This window comes from Sminthopsis crassicaudata, chromosome 3 (genome assembly GCF_048593235.1).
Source record: "Sminthopsis crassicaudata isolate SCR6 chromosome 3, ASM4859323v1, whole genome shotgun sequence".
In the NCBI taxonomy this organism is placed as follows: Eukaryota; Metazoa; Chordata; class Mammalia; order Dasyuromorphia; family Dasyuridae; genus Sminthopsis; species Sminthopsis crassicaudata.
Window position 1 is genome coordinate 329,215,797 of NC_133619.1, and position 15,158 is coordinate 329,230,954.

Here is a 15,158-nt window from a genome sequence, read left to right on the forward strand (position 1 = left end):
GTGACATCCTCATACTCCCAGCCTCCTCAGAAATGGTCTTCTGCTCATGTTAATATACTATAGTGGTAGTTGTAACATGCTTCCCTTTTGCTTTGTGTGAGCATCCAACTTGCCATTCTTGTCACAGATCATGTAAATGGACACTGCACCAGCCCTACTTCTCAGAGTTGCAGTTCTGGAAAACGTCTTTCTAGTGCTGATGTTTCAAAAGTAAATCGCTGGGGTCCTGGACGACCACCATTCCGAAAGGCACAGTCAGCTGCTTGCATGGAAGTTTCTCTACCAGTCACCACAGAAGGTAGATTATAAATAAGAATTTGGTTGAAATAGGAATGTCTTTCTTTCAGTTTTTCTAGCACATATCTAAATTTAATCAAGAGCCACAATTAGGGTAAAGTGACTAGGACTTTGCTCCAATTTAGAGGAAACTAATAGTACCTTCCTGGAGCATAATTGGTTCTTGTATATGTCCATCTTCCAGGAGATCGCCCTTAAATCTTTCTCCTTGTCCCGGATATAAAACTTAATATAGTTCTACTTTGGTTACTTAAAAATTAGTATATCACTTACTAAGTTTCCTAAGCTTATTTCTGCTATTGTAATGAAAATGATGGTAATAATTATAGCTCACGTTTTCATAGATATTTCATTTGTATATTCAAAAATCTTTCCTTACAAAAACCCAGTGGTATAAGTTTTCCAAGTAAGAGGCAGCAAACCATAATAGGGAGCTATCCTGAGAGTCAGGAAAGTGTGGGTTGAAGTTTTACCCCTGACTCATTCTAGCTGTGTGACCATGGGAAGTCATTTAACCACTTCACACCCCAGGCTGTTCTCTAAATTGAAGAGAAGATATTGATATCAATTTCACATTGCTTTATTCCATTGTTATTGATTGGAATCCTAATCACAGGATATCTCTTTATACCTATATGTCTAGTTATGTTGCGCAGTGTAGTCAAACTCAAATAGAAATAGATCCTTGTGGGCCACATATTGACTTAGAAAAACAAAAATTAATACTAGGATAGCTCTTTCTGCACCTACAATCTGTCACCTCTCCTTGAAGAGGAAATCCATGTTTCCTCATTTGTCTTCTAGGGCCCATTTATTTTTCCATTATCTTTGCATACAATGAAGAATTTTTAATTCTTTCAAAATTGTTTTCCTTTACAATGTTGTTGTCATCTCAGTAGCTCTCATTCTGCTTACTTTGTGTGAACTAATATAATCTCTCCTGCTGTCATTTAAATAAATTCACTCAACATTTAAGTATCTATCATGAGGCTTACAAAAATGAACAATATATAAAAATACATGCATTATTTCAGTTCATTTGCATTGTATGATTGAAAAGACTTGGGTTAGAAGTTGGAGACCTGAGTTTGGCTACTGGCTCTTCTACCAAATAGTTGTAAGACCATGAACATCATAATCATGGACAAATTATCTAATCTTCATGTATCATAAATTTTTGATATATAAAATAAGTGAATTGAAGTAGAAAATCCCTAATGTTATATTGTAAAATTTCTAGTCTTCACTCATAAGTAATCATATGTTTTTTATGTCTTACCCCAAAAATGCATTAACATTAATGTGTTTATTTTCTAAATCTACATAGAAAGCCGAGAAAACTCCTATAATCGTTCTAGAAGTTCTAGTATCTCCAGCATTGACAAAGACTCTAAGGAAGCAATTACAGCTTTATACTTCATGGAATCCTTTGCACGGAAAAATGACATGACAATCTCCCCATGTCTATGGGTTGGAACTAGTCTGGGTATGGTGTTAATGATCTCCTTTAACCTGCCTTCAACAGATGAACAAAGGTATACAGAGCCAGTCTTGGTATCTCCAAGTGGTAAGAATCATTATTCCTTCTGTATTTACTTATTTTTCTGATTGGGATTGCTAGCCTGTAAAATAAGTCTGTTTTAAGCAATGATGATGAATGTAAAGTTATCTGTTCAATAGGAAATGGCATTAAGATCATTCTAAACATCTTCCAGCATTACAAGATGTATTATATTGCAACATTCCTCCATGGCTTACATTGCCATGGTGATTTAGAGAATATTGCACCATAAAACTGCTGTCAATAGACTTTAGCAAATAAATTGCTGGAAAACTCTGAGAAGATCATAAGAATGATATTTGTTATTTGGAAGGATAGAAAAATAATTTTTAAATAAAATAAAACATTTCTCCAAAACTCCATGCCAGATCACCACCTATGGGTGCTTTAGGCCATCCCAGAAGAAGCTGGAACTCTGAAGCTTGGAGCTTCCTAAACTAGAGTGGCTTCCCAGGTTTTTTAGAATCTTCCAGGCTCGTCCCTCAGGGATGCTTTGCAATCTTTCTCATTCTTTTTCTCTCAATTCCGTCTTCTCATTGTTGTGAAAGAAAGTAGAATTGCCTTCCTGCTTCTATACCAGGCCTCTAAATATCACTATGAAATCTTAAGTTTAATCTTTTCCTAGTTAGCTCTTCTTAATTTCTTTCCGTTTATTTTTAAGTGTAGTTTCTCTGCTGAAGAAGGCATGAGTATGATTCTTATTTTTCCCCATGGGGATTTTTGTTTTTCAATACTAACTCTTCTCTTAAATACACATACATGTACATACATTCGCATTTACCCACACTTTTTTTTTTCTCTCAAATAGCTTATAATAAGAGGATAGCATTAGTAAATTAGGTCAGGCATGTATTTTAAAAAATATAGAAAAATCATTTGGTTTATATATAAGGGAATCAATTCTTATAGAGTAGGATGATCCTTTATATTGGTGGAATAAGCATCAATTTGAAAAGAGCCACAAGATCCCACCTCCCCCACATATTTCCCTAATTAGAAAGATACTTTTTTGATTCAGAAAATGCTAACCTCTAGAGTTTCTCCTTTGAATTAAAGCATTGTCCTTTTTAAAAAAAATTATTTAAGGACAATTTCATCATGGAAGATATCATAGATCAACTAACTAGGAATTCAAAAAACAGAATTCAACTCTAAGAATTATGTATAGGTTAAGCATGAGGATAAGTTTCAGGAATGGGATTGAGCTTGGTGCTAAAAGAAATAGGCACTGTCCTCTGAATCTCAACAATCTTTGTTACTTCTTGGTCCTGTGTCCTATAATTGAATCCCTAATTGTTTATAAATGCTTTTCTCGTACATAAGACTATCCATCAGAGCTTGAACCTAATTATACCACGGCTGTAACGTAGAATCAGAACACCAGGCTGGATTGTGATTTAGAACTTCTATTCCAAATTTCACATGCTAATGTATAATTGCAGAAGAGGTAGCACATTTGTTGTCAAGCTGATGACTTAGAGATTCTGCTTAATAAACTCACTTCCTCAAAAGGAAATTAATGAAACTCATATGATTGGATAGAATAAATTCCAAGTAGATCCATTTGTCTGATCTATTTCCAAATGCATGTTGTTGGCTCCTTCTACTTAATTCAATCTATATTCATCATCCATCAGGTTATATTTGGCAGTTTCAAGGTGAATGCCTCATTTCTGGTATCCAGATATTTAAGAGACTTCACAGAAATTAACCCCTCTTGTTAAAGAAATATCTGGTGCCACTAGGCCTCAATGTAGTTCCTTCCACTTAAGATGTTAAGATAGCATCTTCCTCAGTAAGATCTTAGAATAAATGCCATCAAACAGCGTTAAAATATTTTAATTTATAAAATGGCATGTATTGGCTCCTTTATTTCATACCATGCTAGACAAAACAGTAAATGTGAAGAAAATATAAAACAGCATTGAGAAGACAAAACTTAAATTTGAAACAATATAAGAAAATTCATAGGAACTTAGAATTTAGAGCTAGGAGAGATCTTAGAGAATATCTAATCTAGGAAACAGGTCTAAAGAGGGGAAGAAATGCCACAGTCATTAACCTAAAAAAATCATAGACAGTCTTTTTAAATGCTAAAGTGGATTCTAGAGTTTATTTTTTCTCATATTAATGATACTTTACTTTCATTCCAAATTCTCTTCTCTCCTTCCCCTTCCTCCACTCATTGAGAAAGCAAGAAAAACAAAGCCCATTACAAATAGGTATAGATGTGCAAAACAAAGTCCAATAATGAAAAAAGGAGGAAGAGAGTGGGAAGAAGAAAGAAAGAGGGAGGAAGGAAGGAAGAAAGGGAGGGAGGGAGGGAGGGAGGAAGGAAGGAAAAAAAATAAGAGAGAGGGAGGGAAGAAGGAAAGACATACTTCAATCTGTATTTTAAGACCATCAGTTCTTTATCTAGAGGTAGATCTCATTTTTTATCATGAGTCCTTTGATTTTGTAATGGGGCATTGTATTGATCAGAGTATTTCAAAGTTGGTTATATTTACAATATTATTTTTACTGTTGAAATTTTTTTCCTGGTTCTGCTCATTTCATTCTTCATCAGTCTTCCAAGGTTTTTCTGAAACCCTCCCCTTCATCATTTCTTATGATAAAGTAACACTCATAGACTATAATTCTAATATAATATATAATATTTAATATAATATAAAGTAACACTCATAGACTATAATTTTTTCAGCCATTTCTCAATTGATGACTATCCCTTTAGTTTCTAATTGTTTGCTACTACGAAAAGAGCTGCCATAAATATTTTTTGTAAATATGGGTCCTTTTTTTCTCCCTTTGATGAATGGGATATAGACATAGTATTTATATCAGTGAGCCAAAGAGTATACAAAGTCTAATAGCCTTTGGAGCATATTTTCAGAACAATTAGACCAATTCACAGTTCCACCAGCAATTCATTAGTGTTCCTATTTTCCCACAATTTCTCCAAGGAGACAAATGGAAAGATTAGTAGAGATGGTTAATTTGAGGATGAAGATGTTTTTGATTTGGGACATAATTTAAAGTGAGAATAGCTTTTTTTCCTATGGGTTACTTTATGAAAACAGGAGTACTGAAGAATAAAGCAAGGGTATAAACAACTTAAAAGTGAAATTTCTAAAGGCTATTACCTACCAAGTGGTAATAAATTGTATACAATTACTTTGTGGCCTAATCCCAAAAGTGCATAAATAGTCTTTAATAAAATAAACAAAAAAAGAGAACTAATATAAGTAGGCATTTATGATGTATAGTAATGATAATGATGGATAGAATGTGGTATATTCAACAGATTTGAAATGGCTTAATTATTTAATATAATTTTACTATGATATTAATCGAGAATTTTGAGTTTGAAAAACCTCTTCCTTGATTTTATCAATCTGCGTAGAGTTTGTTTGTTTGTTTTTTTTAAAGAGCCTGAAGAGATCAGCAATAGGACCCTTTGGTTACTCTTTGACACCCCAAAGAATAAAGGCATAAATGGAGCATGATTTACTTTCTTCCTCTTTAGAAAAAGGACTTTGAGCTGATAGAAACCAAAACCCTCTAGTACAGAGGAAGAGTCAAGCACATTCAAGTAAACACAAACTTATTAAGCATAGATAATATGCTAATATAATATTCATAAGTAGACATTGTGAATAAAAGATGGAAAATCACATATTCTTTGTTAAGTTTTTTACAAACTAATTCAAACTCTGACCCAATTAGGAGTCACCCTACCTTTCCAACCTTTTTGCTTTATACTAGAGCCAAATAAGATTACTCTGTCCCTAGATACATAGCAGTTTTTAGTACATATGTGCCTTTCTCACATTTTTCTCATTGCTCATAGTTGGCTCCCTACATAGTCTTTAAAACTCAACTCAAGAAATTTTTCTTTCATGAATCCTTCCCTGGACTCATCTATTGGTCCAATTCAAATGCTTCATTCTTTATAAAGAGAGTTATCAATCCCCACATACATACACTCAGGCTATTAGCCTGTAGTAAGCTTTTCTTCTCCCAAAATGCTTATAAATATTTGTTAAATTTCAGGGTAAATAAGAAGTGTGGTGCAGTAAAAAGAGGCAGAAGATCTGAGTCCAAATGTCATCTCATCTATGTGTCTTTGAGCAAGTATTTCTCTCTTTGAGGCCTTGGTTTCCTCATCTTTTACATGAAGAAATTTAGATAATAAGGTCCTTTCTTCCAATTTTAAATTTCATAATTCTCTAATAGGGAAGACAAGACATGTTTACAAGTAAATATGCTACAAGGAAGAATGAGATGGGGAAAAAAGAGCCATCTAGACAAAATCTTTGTTGGGAAGATGAATTCAGTTTTAGATATTCTGAGTTCTAAATGCCAATGGGATGTCCAAGTAGAAATGTTCCACAGGCAGGTAGAAAAGCAAGTCTCAAGGGAAACATGAGGGATTGATATTGATAAGGGATTGAGGGATAAGATATTGAACTGGAGGTTATCTGCATATGTACATTTCTTTTTTTATAGATTCACAATAAAAAGTGAAATTCTACCATATTGTTTTGGGAGTTCTTTTCCAAATATATATTATTTCATTAAATCTGTTTTAGGATAGAAGAAATTGTGTGGTACTAGTGTTGAGGCAATGGAGTCATATTAATAACAGCTTTAATTATTTCTCCCTAATGAAATAGTGTTTTGTGGGGAGATCCTTGGTATTCCTAAGCCTCAATCCTTGGAAAGAAACCATTTAAATCCCTTTGAAGAGTGGCATATAGGAAATTCCTTTAACTCTTTTTACAGAAAAATCAGCTTAGAGATATTAACATCAACGAGGCAAGCGGAGGGAAGAGGCTGAAAACATTCAGCGATGCAAGTTAAGTTTTGCCTCATATATTTACTTACTGCATGACTCTGAGAAAAGCTCAGAGCCTTGGTTTCCTCATCTACAAAAAAGAAATAATAATAATAGCATATACCTTACAGAGCTGTGTGTAAATTAAATGAGATGCTTTATGTAAAGTGTTTTGTAAAGCTCATTTCTTCATGAAGATTCCTTCCATGTATCCAGTATTTTCATGCGGTCTCCTAATTCCCCAGGATCCTTCATTCAATGTAGTAAAAAAGATCTCTGGACCAAGTCAGACCTGGATTTGTATCCTGACCATGTAACTTGGGGCAAGTCATTGACCTTTTAGCTTCAATGTCCTCACCTAGACAAGGGAACTAATAATAATGCTTCTGCTGCCTACCTAGCAGGAATTTTTTTGTAGAAAGTGTTTGATAAATTATAAAGTATATAAACATGACCTATAATATTATTATTATCATTGTTTTCTCTTGATTTTGGTTTCCCAAGTCTGGAGCCTTGTCAGTTTCTCAATTATATTATCTTTCCTGTATTCCATTTCCTCACTGTCCTGTAGTTTTCCAAAAGAAAGATAAGCTAATCTCTGCTAATAGAATGCGCTTAATATGGTAATGCCCCTTTTAAGAATGTCTGTATTTTAACAGGGCTTTTTATAGACTCAATTATGGTACTGTTCTTAATGAAACTGAGAAAAATATTTTTTTTCTTTAACTTAAATAACTCCCTAAAAAAACTGCAATTATTCAATTCCACAAGCATATATTAAGCATCTACAATGTACAGGACACTTAGTTGTAACGCCAGACAATATATTTCACACATATTATCAGTCACTGATCACAGTAAAGACAGAGAAGGATTCATTGTGAGATGGAGGACAGATAAAACTTTAAAAAGAAATACATAAAGTTAATGACTTGAAAAAAGTATAAGAATTTAAGGAAAACACATTTAACAACAATTATTTATTAAGTGCTTATTATGTACCAGGCATTGTGCTGAGTGCTAGGGATACAAATAAAGGCTTCTGCTCTCAAGAAGCTTACATTCTGATGGAGGAGACAACATATAAATAAGGGTATATAAGATACATACAGAGAAAATAGAAAGCAACTGAGAGGGGAAGGCATTAGTAGGTGGAAAACATAGGAAGGATGCCTCCAAAAGATAACATTTGACCTTAATCTGGAAGAAAATCAGAGAAATTAAGAGGTGGAGATCAAGAGGAAAAGCATTACAGGAACAGAGAAGAGCTAATACAAACACACAGTAATAATGGTAGATTCATTCAAGGATCTTCAAGTTAGAAAGTGTTGCTGAATTATAGCATTCACAGAGGAAAGGAAAGTATAAAAAAGACTGAAAAGCTAGGAAGGGGATAAGGTATGAGATCTTTTAAATGCCAAAAGATTTTATATTTGATCCTGGAGATAATAGGGAACCAATACCAAACAGCAAAGAGGGTGACATGTTTAGATTTACATTTTAGGAAAATCATCTTGACAGCTGAGCAGAGGGTGGATAAGATTGGACAACAATGTGAATCTGTGAGAGCAGTTATAAAGTTATTGTAATAGTTGAGGCAAGAGATTATAAGGATTTGAACTCGGTATGTTTATGTGAAAAAAGGAGGTTTTATATATACAACCCACATACATATATATGTATATATGTATATTATATATGTGTGTGTGTGTGTGCGTGTGTATGCATGTGCATGTGTGTGTGTATTATGTTGTTAGATTAGAAATAGCAAGGTTTGGCAGTGACTTTGGATATGTTGAGTGAGTGAAAGTGTACAGTCAAGCATAAATCCCAGGTTTTGAACCTCCGTGACTGTGAGCATGGTGGTACACTGGACAAAAACTGAGAAGAGGATAGGATCTAAAAGAGAGGGGGAATTTTATGAAGCACCTGCTATGTGCTAGGCAAAAATTGATCCTTGCTTTCAAAAAGATCTGGGAATCATTTGCAGTGAGATGGTGATGGAATCTGATAAGATCACCAAGGAAAAAGAGAAAACAGGCTGGGATAGAGGAGAACACCTGAAGTGAGTGAGCATGACTTAGAGAAAAAAATAGTAAAGGAGATGTAGGACTTATTGGATAGAACAGTGAAGAACTAGAAGGGAACAATATTACTAAAAACTCAGAGTATAAAGATTTCAGAAAGAGAATATGATAAAGTGTCAAAGATTTAATTGCTAAATCTAATGACTTTTTTTTTAAGTCATTAGATTTAGCAATTAAGAGATCATTGCTAACTTTGAAGAAGTAGTTTGGGTTGAATGAAAAGTTGGGAAACCAGATTGCAATGTAAACAAACAAAATGCTTATATTTAACAGCAGAAATGTAGACTAAATAAATAGTCTAATTATAAATAATGATTTCCCATTTATAAATAATTTAACATATTATAATATGCTAAGTCTTTAGCATGTCCTATCAATGATTTGCCTCCTTTTTACATAAATATTTTACTACTAAAATAGAGATGAGGGGGACTGAGGAAAGGAGAATTATTTTATAGTGTGGTGAACAGCTATTAGAACCAAAAATGTAATTCTTCCTTATTGGTTTTCATGGCTATCAATACTTGTGGTCCCATTCAATGACAAGCCTCCAAAGGTTTGATAAGAGTACATGAAGGTTTGTGAATAATGGTTTAAAAATCTTCTATTTACTTATTTTAAAAGAAATTTTATATTGATTTTTTTGTTGTTTTTATATCACTAAGTTTTCTTTTGTATCCCCTCCCTCTTTGTATTTCATGGAACCATTCCATATGACAAAGAATTTTTTTAAGAAAAAATAAAAAGTAAACATTTTAATTGATTAACACATTGAAAACAATCTGAAAATATATGGAATATTCTATACTCTATAAAAGAGTACAGGGGAGGTTCCTACTTATTTCTAACATGCAGACTTTAATATTTATCTTTGAAAATTTTCTGCTATTTTCCCCACCTATTTCCATTTGTATATCCTCAACAGGCCTCAAAGAGACCATTTAACAAGATTTTTTTTTTAATTTGAAAGAATGTAACAGATCAGTAGGGGGGAAAATGAAGTTGCTGAAAATGAAATGTTCTGCTTATAGGAATATTAATTAGAGATGGCTCTTTATCATAGTGCTTAAAGCCATTCAGCTATCTAGGATTACTGGATCAAAGCTAATTCAAATTTCAAAGGAAACTGATAACTATGAAAATACAAAAGAACTAGGTCTTCCTCATAGCTGAATCCCTTAACAGAAATAGAACATAATATATAGTTTATGACAGCCCAAAGATATTTTTCACATCAATTTCTTATTTGGGGCTTGATTTGTTTTGGGGGGTTGAATTTTTGTTTTGTTGGGGTTTTTTTTTTTTAGAAAATAAATCACTATTTCTCTGATATTTCTCTCATTTCGAAACCAGTTAATGTCAACCAATAACTGTACCTAGCAACGAGCTGCAATTACCATTATGAATGACAATGACTATGAAAGATAGTCATCAAATTTTGCACACCAGAAGGTACTTTCAACAAATCCAGTTCAACAAATATTTATTAAGAATCTGCTTTTGGCCCAGCTCCATGTTCTAGTTGCTAGGGAAGATATAATGATCAGTTCAGATGTGATCCCTGACTCATGGAGTTTATAATCTAGTCAGGGAATATCATACATACGCAGAAAAGTGTCACATACAGTTAAATACATTAGAGAAGTGCTAAACAAAGTGGGAGGCTCAGGGGGGTAGGGGTGAAGGTTGTAATCAACAGAGGATCTGACAAATTTTCATGGAATGAGATCTGAGTTGGGCTTTAAAAAAATGAGGAGAAATTCAAGTCAAAAAGGGAAGGCAAACATTGAAGACATAAGGAACAACCTGAGCAGAAATATGGAGAGAGGTGTGAATTTAAAGGACATTTCTTTTTCATTTTCATAGTTATAAGTTCCCTTTGAAATATGAATAATACATTCAACAGGAAGATAGGCTATATAGACAGGAATAATTTAAAGGTGAAGAGGGAAGCTGGTATCAGATTATGCAGAGCCCAGGAAATACTAGGAAAAAGAACCTGAACTTTACCTAGCAATACAGACTTTTTTAAAGAATCATACTTTAGCAGAGAGAAACATGAAGCACTTAACAAGAAAATCTGTGAAATCTGTCTCCTTCATATTTGTGATGCTTATTATCTGAATGAATGAGTTAATCTCTCAATCTCTTTGAGCCTCAGTTTCCCACAAAAATGAGAATCATAAACACCTCACAGGGCTTCTGTGAGGCTTATATAACGAATTTCATGGAAAGTGTCCTATAAACAAATTGCATGTAAAGTGTTCTATAAACTTTAAAGACCTGCATGTCAAGTATTAATGAAATATTGGCATAATTGAGAATGATAAAACCAGATTTATACAAAGGAAGATTATTCTGGCAGAGGTGCCAAGAATGTATTGAAAGAATAAGAGAGGAGAGGTAGGAAGACCTGTTAGGAGGCCAAGATTATGTGGTAGCAATGCGAATAGAAAGGAGAAGACATGTTTGAGTCTTAGTCATCCATTTTCAGAATTAGAACAGATCTCTGAAGTCATCCAGTTCCATTTACATAAAGCCAGTAAGTGGCTATCCATCCTGTATTGGAAGAACTCCATGACGTTCCACTCTTGGGGTTCACCTTTCCCTTTAATCCACATGGAGTTGGGGACACCTTTCTCCCAGGATCACCGTACCCTTGGCTATTTTGTTGTCTGCCATGCTGACTTTTAGTGATTGTCATTTCTCTTTCTAAATGTTCACAAACCATTTTATTTCTAGAATTTTAATAGAAATCAGAGTCAAGCTCACCAGCCTATATGACATCTTCCCTTTGTTAATGGGCAAGGGGAGGGAAAAAAGGAAGAGAATAAGCATTTAATGAGTATTTACTATGTGCCAAACACTGTGCTACATATTTACAGTTGATCCTCATAACAACCCTGGGCAGTAGGTGCAATTATTATCCCTATTTTACAGTTTAAAAAATTAAAGTAGACAGATTATGTGACTTGCCCAGGATTACACAACCAGTAAGTGTCTGAAGCTGAACATGAATACAGGTCTTCCTAACTCCAAGCCCTGTGTATTATCCACTTCACCATATAGCAGCTTCTAGATTCTGAAAATCAGGTCCTGTGGTGCCTCCTCCATCCTCTACAATTATCCAAAGATCATTTACTTTTGTAAATGCTGTAAGAGTGCACAGCCCAGCTAGAAGTCATTTCATGTTCCAACATCAGTTTCTAAAAGCTAAAAATATTCTCTGACATAGCAAAGAAAGATTACATGGAAAATAAAATTCTATTCTAAAATGTAACTGTGGGTTTTGAATATAAATCATTTGCTATTTGTAGCTGAAATGCTTAAATTTTGATGTGAAATAATTTCTCAACACTTAAATGCTAAACTGTATGCGAAATGGTAGTCATTATCTTTGTCTTTTAAGATCACAACAGAGGCAAAGTCATATAGTAAATAGAGGGCCAGCCTTAGTATCAGAAAGCCTTCAAATTCTTCCTCTGACCCATTAGTAGCCATGTGATCATGGGCAACTTTCTAAAACTTCTCATCATACCCAGCCAACACAATAACATTGTAAATTAGAGAATTGCTAATCTGTTAAGAGCTAATTTTCCATCAGTGTGTCCTTATTCAGATAAAATCATAGGTCTTGATGAAAAGAAAAAAATTCATAATTTTCTCAGTATATAAGCAATATATACTAGTGTGAGGTGTCTTTCACAATCTAGTAACTAGCACAGAAATATCAGATAGATAGCTTGTATTTTTACATTGCATTATGGCTAGTTTTAATTTATCCAGAATGCAATTAAACGATTTTCACATGAAGAGGGATCCCAATTACTCTGCTTGACCTCAGAAGATAAAAGGAGGAACAGTAAGCTCCAGTGTCAGAGTGACAAATTTAGGCTTGTTAGGAAAACCTCCCTAACGATTGGGGGTTTTCAAAAAGTAGAATGAGCACCTCTGGAAACGGTGAGTATACCTTCACTAGAGCTCATTAAGCAGAGAACGGATGGCTATTTGCTGGGAGGAAATATTTGCTGGAGGGAATTCCAATCAAACTCTAAGGTTCTGAGAAAAAAGTCATTCCAGTTGCACTAAACATTCAAACGAATACTTTTTCTTAACCATTTCTTCCAAGTGATTTAAAAACAAACATAAAAAACATAATTAGGCAGGCTTTTTTCTTCAACTGAAGAAAAATATCAAGCAAGTTTTTTATTAATAGCAATTATGTGTTCTATATTATGTTCCAGGTACTGGGAAGAGTTCCTGCCCTCTAATAGATTATTTACTATCATAGGAGAATAAATGAACTAGTAACAAGTCTAAAACATATACAATGTAATTTAGGAAGGAGGGATTAGAAAAGGCTCCATGTAATAATTGGTATTTGTTCTGGGATTTGAACAAAAAACAAAGAATTCTCTTAGAATTCTGATTGAGGTGCTTGCCAGGCATGGGAAAGGTGCAAGTATAGGGGTGGGAGATGAAATGTAATCTATGAGGAATAGCAACAAAGCTATACTGTAGAGTCTAGAGGGGACCAAGTAATACAAAACTAAATTGAAAAGATAATTTGGGGTCAGGTTATGAAGGTCAACCAAAGGAGTTTATAATTGATGGTAAAGGCAATTGAGTTCTATGAGAGTACTTGTTCGGACTGGCTCACTGGAAGATTTCAATACCAGGCCAAATCCTGACCATGAGTGAGGAGTGAAAGAGCAAAACTCATGAAGATGGTCAAACAGGAGTCCATTTAGTCAAAATTTTCTCAGCCTTTTATACCCTAATACACATACATAGCTATAGCATACTGTGCAGGCACTAACTATATACTGTGCATTCAGGACCACATAAATAACTTGCTATTGTGTACAGATGTCTCTTTGCCACTTTAATATAATCCTGCTTTAATTACAACACAGGTTGTCATGCCCCTGACTTCATAGGAAGGCCTAGATGCCCTGAGGAGGGATGGGGAGCCAAACCAGACATGTCAGCAGGTCCCTGGCTGGCTTGGAGGGTCTCATACCTCACCCAAAGTTCCCCCACTATCTGTGACACGCTATAAGTAGTTCTCAACATCATTGTGTTATGGACCCCTTTGACCTAAGGATCTCCTCTCAAAAATATTGTTTTAAAATATATAGAATTACAAAGGAAATTAATCATATTGAAATATTTTTAAAACACAAAATAAATGTGATTGGAGGTGTGTAGGGGTATTCTAATAGCTCAGAGAAAAATAAGGAACATGTCTTGAAGGAAGTGATTGAACCAATGGAAACGAAAAATTTTCAAAAGACAGAGGTATGGAGATGATTTCAAGGATGGAAAACAGTCCAGAGGAATGGAGGTGAATGAAGAAATTCTGTGTGTAAGGAATAGTCCAAGGATACCAGTTTAGTGAAACATAAAGCATGTTAAAGTGATTGGACTGCCTCTAGAAGAAATAAATTGGCAATCATTCGGATAGTCATCAAGCAGCCTGCAAAATCATTGCAGGGGATGTTACAGGGGGAATTGATGTTCAACTACCAATCAATCAATCAAAAATACTTATTAAGTACCAAGGAGCCAGGCATAATGCTAGGTGGCAGAAATACAAATCAAATTAAATAGTCCCCTCAGTTAGAGATCTTAAATTATATTGGGGGAAGCAACAAATACATACAGACTATAAATATATGCATAATAAACATAAAGAGAAAAGGTATGATCAATTCTGATGGACATGGCTCTTTTCAACAATGAGGTGATTCAGGCCAATTCCAATAGACTTGTGATAGAGAGAGCCATCTATAGATGAGAGAGGACTATGGGGACTAAGTGTGGGTCACAACATAGTATTTTTACCTCTTTTGTTGTTGTTTGCTTGGGCTTTTGGTTTATTTGTTTTCTTTCTCATTTTTTTTCCTTTTTGATCTGATTTTTCTTGTGCAGAGTGAATATACATATATATATATATATATATATATATATATATATATATATATAGAGAGAGAGAGAGAGAGAGAGAGAGAGAGAGAGAGAGAGAGAGAGAGAGAGAGAGAGAGAGAGAGAAGATATATTGGATTTCTTGCTGTCTTTGGGAGAGGGTGGAGGGAATAGAGGGAGAAAAATTTGGAACACAAGATTTTGCAAGGGTGAATACTGAAAATTATCTTAGCATATATTTTGAAAATAAAAAGCTATTGTTAAAAAAAAAAAAAGAAAGAAAAAAGATGAGTCTGAGATATATCTGGAACATCCAGTTTGAAATGTTCAATAGGCAATAGGAGTAAAGTTCAGGAAAGACATTGGGACTCGATATGTATCATATGTATAGAGATATTTAAATCCATAGAAGCTAATTATCACTAAGAGAGTATATAAAAAGAAGTGAAGA

General features: G+C 34.2%; 1 protein-coding gene across 1 annotated transcript in view; it reads left to right on the forward strand.

Moving 5' to 3' along the window:
• STXBP5L (syntaxin binding protein 5L) overlaps positions 1 to 15,158 on the forward strand; it is a 420,610-nt gene that overhangs the window by 386,330 nt on the left and 19,122 nt on the right. The window contains 2 exon segments of the mRNA XM_074301345.1: positions 128 to 298; positions 1,625 to 1,864. Of these exon segments, the coding sequence (XP_074157446.1) occupies positions 128 to 298; positions 1,625 to 1,864 (411 nt within the window).